The sequence below is a fragment of the Sorex fumeus genome, unplaced genomic scaffold, assembly GCF_029834395.1.
Source record: "Sorex fumeus unplaced genomic scaffold, SorFum_2.1 ptg000018l, whole genome shotgun sequence".
In the NCBI taxonomy this organism is placed as follows: domain Eukaryota; kingdom Metazoa; phylum Chordata; class Mammalia; order Eulipotyphla; family Soricidae; genus Sorex; species Sorex fumeus.
The window spans coordinates 15,041,965-15,054,539 of NW_026606075.1; the positions used below are offsets into that span (position 1 = coordinate 15,041,965).

Here is a 12,575-nt window from a genome sequence, read left to right on the forward strand (position 1 = left end):
ACCTGTATTAGAAAAACATAACCAATAATGCAAGATATCCCTTGGTTTTATTTTAACTTAACCCTTGTGAATCCTTCACAAAAATACACATACGGAAGCAAATAAAACTATACAGTCAAACTAAGTATCCAGCAGATACAGCAAGTAGTCAGATTTCAACGACGTATAGCTATTAAGTGATTGATGAGGTTGTTTAGCTAATCAGATAATCTGCTTGGAATTAATGAATGCTAACAAAATGAGTATTTTAAACAAAAAGTATTCTAGAGTTTTCTTTTTTATATAAAAAAAAATTGGTAATCCATAAAATGGTTGAATGGGTAACATGCACTGACCAGTACAAAGACCAATAATATTTATTGAATTCAAACTATTTACTGTGTAAACATTTAACAAAAGCATTATTATGAGATCTGAATACAGTCTTTGATGATTCCAACAAAATAAGTGGTATGTTTAAAAAATAAAGCTGATGAGCAAATAGATCCATTCTATATATTTTCTTTCAACAGTTCCAGCAAGAGAAATAGCACAGTATTTTTAAAAAAAGTGTACAGCAAAGATTGTTCCTATTATAATGGCAAATTCTGGAAACTGTAAATACAAATAGTCATTGAACAGTCAAACGGTCATGTTCCTAATCAGGAAGAAGTTACAGTAAGAACAGTCTGCAATCCAGTTATACTCAACAGAGAATGCTTTTTCTTGTCAGTTGGTTTCATAGTTCTTTTTCCAAGAGACAGCAAAACTTTGGCAATTGGATGTATTGAAAATATATTTTCAAAGTTCAAGGTACAGTCATAGTATTTTATTTTGTGAAAGGTGATCTGTACACCAAGGCTCAGAGGTTGGTAAAGATTGTTGAATCCGTATGTGGAAAAGTGCAAATATCCTGCACAGATAGCTTACAACACTGCTGGCACCATTATTCTCCAGCAGAATCTGGGCTTTTGTTTGCATAGCTCACACATCACTGGAATGTGGGAAAGTGTGCTATTTTTTGGCAAGAGCAGGGGAGACATACTGATGTGAATTACCATGTCGGGCATGCTGAAATCCATGCAGAACACTTGGTGAAAGCTGCTACCTGACATCGTTGGTTTTTGTGTACTGGTTTTGTTTTTGCTGAAGTAGTTCTGTTATGGCCAGAAGCTTTTTCAGTACGTGCTAGACAAGGAAACAATTGAAAGTTTTCAGCAATTTTAGGGAGGGATTTGAAAAGAGCCATCAATTTAAAGAAATGCATAAAGTACTACCACTCTACTCAATGAACAAGACAAGACAGTTTTGGTCACAACAGAATTTTTACACAGGAAGTAAAATTTGCTTGGCACTGTTCTATCTCATAACATTTTATAAGAAGAATGACTTATAAATGGTATCTTACAACAGCTAGTGAATTCTTTAAAGAATCATGGAGTAAGTACATTTTTCCTAAAATTAAACTAAGCAGCTCCTTTATCTTTCTAAAATCTTAAGTTGGGTAGATTTCTCCAAGAAGAATTTTATAAAAACCCAGTCACAGAGTAGTAAAAAGACACACTTCATGAGCCCATGGTATATATTTGGCTTAAGTTTCTACAAAGATTGGAACCTTAGTGAACCAGACTATTTCCCAAACTTAAAAGTTCACACCAAATGGCTAGCCAGTGTGATGACATACTCAAGAAGAACTTAATAAAAATGGGTATTTCCAAGGCTAGCTTCAGATCTCCGGATCTGGGGGGGGGGGGGGGGGTTGAAATAAACTTAGGCCATGCACTGTGTGAGAAAGAAAAAGCTCAACAGAGAATTGGTTTCAACAGAAACCAATGTCAGTTGGTTTCATAGTTCTTTTTCCAAGAGACAGCAAAACTTTGGCAATTGGATGTATTGAAAATATAGTTTCAAAGTTCAAAATACAGTCATAGTATTTTACTTTGTGAAAGGTGACTAGACATTTCTGATACTCCCCCAAAAAAAAAAAAAAAAAAAAAGAAAGGTGACTAGAAATTTAGTGGCTCACTAAAACAGTATGAATGCCATCATTTTCCATCAGATAATTACCATTAATTCAGACTCAAGAGCCAGATGTGACAGTATAAAAAGACCTTACAGTAGTATAAAAATATACATAATCTTGGTCTGGGCCCGTATTTTTTCCCTGCCTAGATCCTTTTTAGATAATGACTCAAAAACGCTGATACAATTTACTACTTCTCAGAACTCTATGATGATATTCTGAAACATTTTTTGTTAATGTTGGCCACAACCTACCTGCTGTGCACCACGCTCATTACTAAGTGTTCGCAGTTCATCGGAGTGGGCCACACAAATTTCATGCAATGCTGCTAAATCACGGGACAGGTCAGTTCTAGAATGCTCAGTAGTGTCTGGAAGTTCAGGTACATTCTTTAAGGAAATTATAAAACAACATTTAAAATACAGTCTCTACTGAAAATATCTTATTACAATAGACAACTTTTGACATTATTTTAGAATTTCGGGGCTTGTTTTGTTTTGGTGGCTTCTGAAGGGGTCATTCTCAGAGGTGCTCAGGGTACCATCTGGTGCCGGACTCCTGCATGCACTCAGCCTTCTTGAGTTATCTCTCTGGCACCATATTCTTAGAATTTTAAGGGGCTAGAGGTGTTGCCTCAGTGGTAAAGCACATCTCGAAAGGTGTGAGATACTAGGTTGTATTCACAACACCACACACACACACACACACACACACACACAAATAAATTCAAGAAATGTTTGAGAATATTCAACATAAATTTTTAAGGACTTAAATTTAAGTGTTATAGTCATGATAAATCTGACAACTGATATTGCGAGTGCTCACTTCAAAAGCAGGCCACATCTTACACAATGTACGATTAACTGCAATTCAGTGAATAGGTTTCTCTTTATAGAAAACCTGAACACAGCCAAAATGCATTCTTTAACTGCTTATGTGTTTTAAAAGCAACCTAAATTTATGCTTTCTCTACTCTTCCTGACTGAATTTCATTATTAAACTAAGATAGTTTGTTCAAATGATCATATATCTAAGTAAAACCCACACTGTGAAAATGAGAACCTGTTAACAATAAATGTGTACTGCTCCAAACACGTGCTCATTTGTGGAAATGAATGGTATTCTTTTATCCCCAGATAAGATACATAAATTCATTATTATAGAAAACTTAGTAGTATCTTACTAGCACTAGATATTGATGTTTTTAATCTTGGAGTAAGATTTAATATGCACCCAGATTATCCGTAATTTTTACCACCGCTTTCTAAGGCAGAAACAATAAGAAATTCTTACAAGAAATTCTTGGGTATTTGCCTTAAGAGAATTTAGTCTAGTACGAACACTCCGGCATAAACTGACACTTACAAGCAGAATAAAAATTGTTTAACTTGTGAGTGGGAGGCAGATCAGAGGGCTGGAGAGCATGCCTGGCATGCATAAGGCCCTGAGCTCCCAAGCACCACAGAGCTCCCCTGATCATGTACTGGGAATAGCTTCGGCCATCTCCAGTACCACAGAAGCTAGATAAAATCTGCCCTACCAGGCTGAGTAACAGCCAGCCAAAAGAAGCCTCCCCACCCCCACCACCAATAATTTTAAGTATTTATTTCAGACAGGATTGAAACAGGTGTCCTCAATGAGAGGTATGAGGTGAGTCTTCAAAGACAAATTTGATTATGCCAACAGTAAAAAGGTGATAAAAAGAATGTGATATAACTCAGCAAATAATGGATTACAGAAACTTGTGACTACAGGGGACAAATGGACTTCTGATAATCATGAATCTAAAAACTTTGACATGAAGTATAAAACTTGCAAGCAAGCCTTAAATATTAGTTTTCACATAGCTCCTTAAAAATTAGTAAAAAAAAATTTCCCCATAACTCAACATACTTATTTAGAAATCTTCAAAATGTTCAATACTACACATGGAAACATGAAAAATTCGCATTTTCAACCTGACTTCTCTCATAAAACAAGGGGTTACTTTTATATACTTGTTTTTATACATAAGATTACAAGCCAGAGTCTCAAAGGAGTTCTGAGTGACTGCCTAATGGTGTGCAAGTTGGTTACTTATTTTTGACTAAATCTGAGCGCATTAAAGCAGAAAAGGATATCTGTTTCCTACTCTAATATTCCTTATGGCCATATACTTGAATAAACCTGTACACTCACTTTCCTGGTTGCAATATGTGAATAAATTATCAAAAACATTAATTTTACATTGATTTCATATTTAAATTTGTTAACAGGAAAACTAATTTAAATACCTTAGAAATTATTCCTTAAATCTATTAAAGTTAATGATCGTAATTTTTATTATGGTTGAAATAGGTACTCCTAATAAATGAAACATTGCCAAATCCATGTATTTTAGCACTAGAAAAGTCACCAGAATACTATGCTCCCATGGATGTATAATCTAGCCAGAGTCATGGGCAGTCACCTTGCTTCTGATCCCATAAGGCAGGAACAGAAAATCAAAGTGATTATAGTTAACAGCTAAGATGAAAAAAGTTAAGCTGGAAACTAAAAGACTACATGTAATGTCCAAAAGTCACAATAGACTACACTTGTTTTAAACCATTTAATGTCAAAATAAATGCTGTAACTAATAATCTGTTTAACAAGATAAAATATATAAGAATCTTTGAATTATTATTTTAGACAAAATTCCTAAGTTTCTGCTTCGATTATTTAATCCTCAGCCTATTACTGGTTTCAATGTACTTGAAAAATTACAGGCATACCCCAAGTTCATCTAAAAACATGATCATACGATGTTTGTTACTTTTGATGAATGGATTTACGCCTTCCATATAGGGTTCCTAAAAATAGAAAAATAAAAAATTAACTTACTATAATTGAAGAACTTGAGTATTTTTAAAGAATGAGTAACATACAAGTTGCTATAGGTAATGTAACCAAAAGGAATTACTCTGATACCATAACCTACCAAATACCAAGACAAAAGCAGGTCTAACCAGGTTAGATTTTGACTAAGAATATAAGACTCTTAAACTACAGCATGGTAAGGAGTACAATACAAAAATAAGTTCAGGGGCTGGAGCAATAGCACAGCGGGTAGCACATTTGCTTTGCATGAGGCTGACCTGGGTTTGAGTCCCAGGATCCCATATGGTTCCCTGAGCACTGCCAGTAGTAATTTCTGAGTGCATGACCCAGGAGTAACCCCATGCAACTCTGGGTGTACTCCCCCCCGCCAAAAAGCAAAATAATAATCTCAAAGCTAAGACATAAAAACTGTTCTTCACACTTAAATCCTTTGTGTGTGGGGTGGGGTTTTAGGTCTTTAGGCCACAACCACCGTGTTCAGGGAGACCAGATGGGGTGCTAGGAGTTCAACCCACGTCAGCCATATAAAGGCAAGCACTCTGCCCACTGTACCATCTCTCCAGCCCCCATGCTCAGTCTTTATGTAAAACTATGCAATAGTGTGAAACAGAAAAGAACTGATAACAATACAAGTTCTCAACTTCAATAGATGATCAGATAAGGGCATCAAGTCAGTCACAAGGAAATGAACATTAAAATCATTTTGTCTGAAATAAAATAATGAACAAAGTAAATTATGTCTATCATCACTGTCACTGTCCTCCCGTCGTTCATCGATTTGCTCGAGCGGGCCCAGGAACATCTCCATCGTGAGACTTGTTGTTACTGTGTTTGGCATATCGAATACATCACGGGTAGCTTGCCAGGCTTTGTCGTATGGGCAAGATACTCTCGGTAGCCTGCCAGGCTCTCCGAGAGGGGCGGAGGAATCGAACTCGGGTCAGCCATGTTGGCCGCTTGGAAGGCAAACGCCCTACCCACTGTGCTATCACTCCAGCCCATGTCTATCATAATGGCAAAATATACTCTGAATTTTGGCACGTCTTTGAATATCTTATTTAACAATTTACTCTGAAATTAAAAGCTGAACAAGTTTAAGAATATTTGTGAGAGCAGTATTTGTAACATTTTAAATTTGGTGGCTATTGCAATATCCAAAGGACAGCTACTTCACATGGACGTTAAAGCACACTGAATAATTGAGTATTTTTACATTTGTCAAGAAATTTGTTACATAGTTAAGAGCAGCATAGTATGGTCCCTACCAGAATACTGTTATTTTCAACCAGAATATTATTCATTAGTAATGGAATCACAGCTATTTTAAAAGATGATATTCTAAGTTTTTAAGTACTAATTGTTTTTGCAGACTTAAAAAAATAAAAAGAAACTGAAATGTATTTAAAATTGAATGTTCCCATATTTACATAGATGAATCTGGCTATAAGAGATCCAAATTGCTTCCTATGAAAGTAAAATGGTGGTTTAAAGACTTCTATTACTGTAATGTAGTATCAAAATACAGCAAAAATATATGAACTTTGTCCAAAATAGACAATTTTTAAATGGAACGTTCAGTTAAAAATAGCCATTTTTGTAGTCTTACTATGTTAAAAATTTCATTCATAAATAACACTGAAAAGTATCAAAATCTTTTTACCTTAGCTCCAAATTCCACAAGATTTGCTAAGTTTTGCACAGACTTAGCCACTAATATCAGTGTTCTTGCAGCAATAGGAGATGGGGAATCTATAAAAAGACACAGACACCAAAGGGCACTTTCAGCTAAACTATTAAAATAAGAACATCTTAAAAATACTTTTAATTATTCCATTCAGAATCCATGTTTTCTGGGGGAATGTGTGACCTGTATATTTCAGAAAGAATTTACAAGAGAAAACTGAATACACTTATCCGTGTTTCAGGTTTTATAAAAACCACTCTACAAGATTCAGCAATTCCCAAGTGGTTAATGATATTTTAAAATATCTCAGAATTTTTATCTTTTCCTCTGAAAAGATTATTCACATATAATGAAGCACAATTCACATTAATACTTTGTAATATGAACCAATTTCACAGTCCCAACCGTCTGATGACAATTCACTTTAAAATTAAGTAACAAAGAAAAATGTGAAGCATTTTGAAAAGGAATTAAAAAATATATGCAACATAATATAATTTTTAAGTATTATAATTAATTTTAAATTATTATTTTTTTTGTTTCTGGGCCACATCTGCTATCTAAGCTCAGGGCTCACTCCTGGAGTTCCTTGGGGAACCATGTGCAGTCAGATATTGAGCTAGAGGCAAGACACATGTATGTCAAGTGCCTTTACTCCCTGTATTAACTCTCTGGCCCATGTAAGTATTTTAAAGGTGAGAAAACATTTCTCTATAAAATAGATGAATGTAAATGAAAATTATTTGTGGCATAAAATATAAACCCTAAAATTTTAATTAACAGTAAAAGCTTATAATCCACTTGACTTACTAGTTTGAGAGTATACTCTTCTGTCTTAAACTAATAAATTATAAATAACAATACCTATTAGTAATACTAATACTGACTTATCACATTCAGATCGCCTCTCAAAGAGAATTATAAATCATTAATTCGTACAGAGCCACAAATTAAACCATTTTCTAAACAGCAGAAGATAATTACAGAGATAGGATGGGTACAAAGTTGAAAACAGGTATTTCAAAATATTTTTAACACAACCTTAAGCTTAAAATTAAAATAAAAATGGTTCCGGTATCTTAACAGTGAGTAACTTACATCTGTGGCCACAAATGACACACTTACTCTTTCTTTGATAAAATCCTAGAGCACTCAAAAGTTAACCATAATGAACATGTTGGGCAAGCAAAGTTGAATCTGATTTAGTGGAGTTTAAAATGGTCAATGAACTTAAACTGGGAGCAAGAAATCTCCTAATCTCTGAAGGGTCACTTTCATAAACCACTACTCCAACTGCAACTGTAATTTTAACTTGAAAGCCCAACATGCAAGAATAGTTAACAGCAGGTTACAAACACAAAAAGTAGTTTTCTTCATTTGAGAAAGCCAAGATACTGACTACAGTCATTACAAATTCAGAGTGTGAGACACAGATGTGAAAAGGGGAATGCATCTCATGCTACCTGCAGAAGCAAGATACTGGTTAGAAAGGGTCAAGAACAAAATGCAAAGAGAGGATAAAACAGCAAAAGGATGGAAGAAAACAAGTTCTTTGCAATGTTTTATATCAACAGATAAATGAGATGTATTAAGAAAAAAATCCTCACTAAATTATATATAAATGAATGAATTAAAAACCAAGTATTTTAATTTAAAATTCTGCCAAAATAGGGTTACCTGATATGATATTAAACATCCGTGGATTCAGTATGGCAGGACAGATAAGTCGAAGAAAAACAAAACCACTGAGTAACAGAAAAAAAAAATTAATAAATTACTGCTTGTATTTAAAAAATGAAAAAAATTTAATACATCAGAACCCTAAGCTTAAAAGTAATTAGAGATGGCTAACATAGCTTAAGAAAGTCAAAGAACTTTACCACAAAAGGATCTTATTTGCCTACTTCATACAATTATTATTTTTCCCAAACTTGGGAAGCTTTCAGTTGTAGCTGTAATGTTCACTTTCATGACCACTATTTATTAAAGACTAGTAATACATTCTCTACTTTGAGGAAGCCGAGTCCTTAGAAACATGAGAGTTTTTGAAATGAAGCAGGACTAAGTAATAAGCCTTTTTATGGACACAGTCCTGTAACTGTTTAAAAAACAAGCCCAAGAAAGTCAGTTATAAATCAATTTGATTAAGCTGATCTTTGTTGATGACTCATAAAAACAAAATCTACCAAAGAAAAAGTGTCTTCTTAATAATAAGTAAAAATGTATACAGAAGAATGCAAAGAAAGCATTTATAAACTGCCTGGTTCCATACTGCACAAGACTTTTAAGCTTTTATGGCAGTAAAAAAGGTTTTCTAAAGTTAAAATCTTCTTAAATTACAAATTAATAGTAATGAACAAAACAAAAATTAGTGTAAGAAAGTGAATAACTTAAAAAATTGTCACATGTGATTTTTTACAAGCTATTGTTATTTTGAAAGTAATTTAGCAATGTAACATTGTTTTTTTTTGTCTACCTCCTTTATTTTCTGAGAATATATTATCATTTAAATCATCTTAATTTCCTTTTCAAAGGAAGTCACACTAACAATTACCACTTATCCCTTATAAAGATAAGCATCGTTACCTAAATTATTCCAAGTATTCCTTGTAAAGATTTAGATTGGCACAGCCTCTATTTCTTTAGAATTATCCATCCTCTGAGCATCATTTTTCAATTTTTACTATAATTATGGGCTGGAGCGATAGCACAGCGGAAGGGCGTTCGCCTTACAAGGACCAACATGGCCGACCCGAGTTCGATTCCTCCGCCCCTCTCGGAGAACCCGGCAAGCTACCGAGAGTATTTGATATGCCAGACACAGTAACAACAAAGTCTCCAATGGAGACGTTACTGGGCCCGCTAGAGAAAATCGATGAACAACGGGAGGACAGTGACAGTGTGACAGTGACTATAATTATGACACATGGCCATTATTAAATCTAAAAAACTTTAACTTATGAAGAATCTTCCATAAATTGTTTGAAAAAACTTCAATGCTTAAATGGGTCTTAAATCATAACCTAGTAACAAAGAATGATGAAAGAATTTCAGTGTGAAAATCTATTTTCTGAGAGATTTTACAGGTGATTTTAAATTTAAGAGCAATACCAGTTACCTCATAAAATAGTTCAAAGATAATACTAGGATCAGAAATGAATAATCACCTTGGGTTTGCCCCATAGCACTAAATAATCCACACAACACAACTTCTTGTTATGTTTGCGTAGCAATTTCACTTGTTTGAAACTTACAGTTTATGGAACAGTTTTATCATTTATATCACATATAACTTTGCCAAAACTCTACTATATTGCACTAAAGCCAAGGAACAGTGAATTTACAATTCTTAAAATATTCGTGTCATATCTTTACTAACCAAGAGAGATTTTCAATTGTAAAAAGAGAAGCCTCTTTACAAAATTTAGGTTTCAGGCATGAGTAACATGTACTTTCAAAACTGATAGTATTATACTTGTCTTTAGAGCAGGTGCCTAAATTTGTTATAGGATACAACATGATTAGCAGCATGACAAATTACATTATTAGGTAATTTTATTCTGAGAGTTTTTAATAACTTCAATAACTTGAATGGCTGGAATAACAATTAGCTGCTCTAGTATTGGGTTTTAGAAGGTCTGTCTTTAGTTTTGTTTCAGCCACTAACTTTCTTTATAACATTTGGCTAGAAATTTATCTCTACATCTAGTTTCATCATTGAAAAGTTAAAATACTGATAATGAAGTTCCTATTGAAGAAATACAGAATTTTATGACTTGTCAAAGCAATTCTACTTACTGCACAACGAGTACAAAAAGACAGTCTCAGAACAAAAGGCTCTGATTGAAGATTATTTAGAACAATATGTTTCAACCCAAACAATAGTTAACTATAAATTAATAAATGGGCTTTTGGAAAATACAGAGAGTAGCTATGCAACTCATGTTAATTTCCTCAAAACCTCGAAGTTTAGGAAACATTTTAACACTAATACTCTGGCATTTAAGGTCTTAAATTATAAATTTAGGTTTTAAAATTTTTAGTCTTCCATAGTAAATACAGCATGCTACATATAACAATGCAATAATAAATTGATGAGTCTTACCTGACAACTCTTGTTCTCATGGTGGTATTTGTAGGCCACTTGTGCTGAACAGATTTCTGTAAACACCCATAAATATATCTCAGTGTCCTGCCAAAATAACACAGTTATCTCAAAACAGAAAGCAAGTGAAAGTACTGATCTCATTGCATTCAAAATATTAACAGATGAGATACACCACATTGTAATGCAACTAACCTTTAACCCTCAATAAAGAACTTGGCTGAAAGTGCAAATAGGAATTTGCAAGAAATAAAGAAAAATTTCATCAATATTTATAGCCAATTATTTACATTTGTATACTCTAGAATGTATTTTACCATTTTTAGATTACCTTCTATATTAATAATGTGAAAAGAAAGTACTAAAGTGAAAGTTGTACAGGTTCTAGGGAGATTCTGAATTGTAAAAACAGCTTTATAAATAAGTTTACTAACACCAGAGGCCCTTAAGGAGGCCCTGAATAATTTACTTTACTAAATCAATCAGGCATACTAGTCTACATAAAAATATTTCTTTGTACTGTAAAATATTTTACTCACTTTTTCATGTTACCCTTTTCCTTAAACACAATACATCTCTAAAAACGCAAACTTTTTCATCAGAATATAATAAGATAGTGGAAAACCTGATATATGTTTACCAAATTTTCAAAATGCAGATGATTTCTTATCACGTTAAAATTTCACCACTTACGGTGGGAGTATTTCTGAAGCCATGAAAATTTTCTCCACAAGCTCTGAAAGTATGTTCAGTAGGTGTGCTAAATTAGTGTTCACATCTTCATTTTTTTCTAATTTTGATGGACTTAACTAAAAGAAGGAACAAGTCAATATAAATGCATTTTGGCACTGATTAATGTAATCAATTGTTTTCAAGGCTCTTTTTTCCAATTTTCAATCTCCATTTGTATTTGAAAACTAGAAGGGATATAAATTGGAATTTTAAAGTAAATTTTAAAGTTTGCTCCAAGGACCTACTACTGGATTTATTATCATTCACTTCTACTCAACTACCAACTAAAGAAAAGGCAATGATTATTCATTAATTTTCATTTTGGATTAATGCCAGTATTAAAAGTTATATTCATTTATTACAGATTTTTAAAGGCAGCGGAAAGCTTTATATGTTTTATATAGTCACAATTAGAAGATAAAAAGATAGCCTTAGTGATCACATATTCACAAATATAGTAAGTAGGGCTATCACCACACTATTATAAACTTATCTTCATTTTACTTGATAAAAAAACTAAAACAAATTCTGAATAAAATTAAGTCCTATTCAAATGACTAATAAAACATCAAATATCTTAAGCAGAATCCTTTTTCTCAAAACTTTTCTATTCACTCTTAAAATTAAGGGTTCTGATTTAGAATCAATGGAGCAGGTTCATCTATAAAAGCCTGATTCATCAAACTGGGACCCAACATCCAAAGACTGCGCAGACTTGCTGCAATTCTGTACTGCCTTTTATGGTCAGGTCACTTATGTTACCCCTGCTTTTCAACACCAAATCATCATTTTTCTCTATTTCATTAGTGAAACTGCTGATTCAAAAATTACTGGTACAGATTATCAAGAGCAATTCTTTTACTAATTTTGCATCTGCTCTCTTAGCCATTTGGTAGCTACTTTCTAAAAAGAGTAAGATAGCCATGTGAGTCTATGTTAATCTTAATATGATTTGCACTGAATCCAAAAACTTGCACAAAAGCCTTAATAATTATAAAAGAATGTTTCAAATTTGCTTCTGGAGGATTATGTTATACCCCACAATCTCTAAGGATAAACCTAGGTGTTATGAAGTACTACACAGAAATAAACTAGGAATGTAACAAAGGTCTCCTGAAAAGCATCAATGGTGTGACCTAGATTTTCTGAAAGTAGCATATAATTTATCTTTCAACTTGAGGTTTTAATCCAAA

The 12,575-nt window shown here is 33.3% G+C and overlaps 1 protein-coding gene across 1 annotated transcript in view; it reads right to left on the reverse strand.

Moving 5' to 3' along the window:
- Nucleotides 1-338: 338 nt before the first annotated feature.
- The window catches only part of RASA1 (RAS p21 protein activator 1), a 107,505-nt gene continuing 95,268 nt past the window's right edge, over nt 339-12,575 (reverse strand). The window contains exons 19-25 of the mRNA XM_056112443.1: nt 11,344-11,459; nt 10,651-10,737; nt 8,223-8,290; nt 6,522-6,610; nt 4,756-4,833; nt 2,257-2,391; nt 339-1,167 (exon numbers count right to left, since the gene is read on the reverse strand). Of these exons, the coding sequence (XP_055968418.1) occupies nt 1,084-1,167; nt 2,257-2,391; nt 4,756-4,833; nt 6,522-6,610; nt 8,223-8,290; nt 10,651-10,737; nt 11,344-11,459 (657 nt within the window). The 3' untranslated portion in view covers nt 339-1,083. The remainder of the gene's footprint in view (nt 1,168-2,256; nt 2,392-4,755; nt 4,834-6,521; nt 6,611-8,222; nt 8,291-10,650; nt 10,738-11,343; nt 11,460-12,575) is intronic.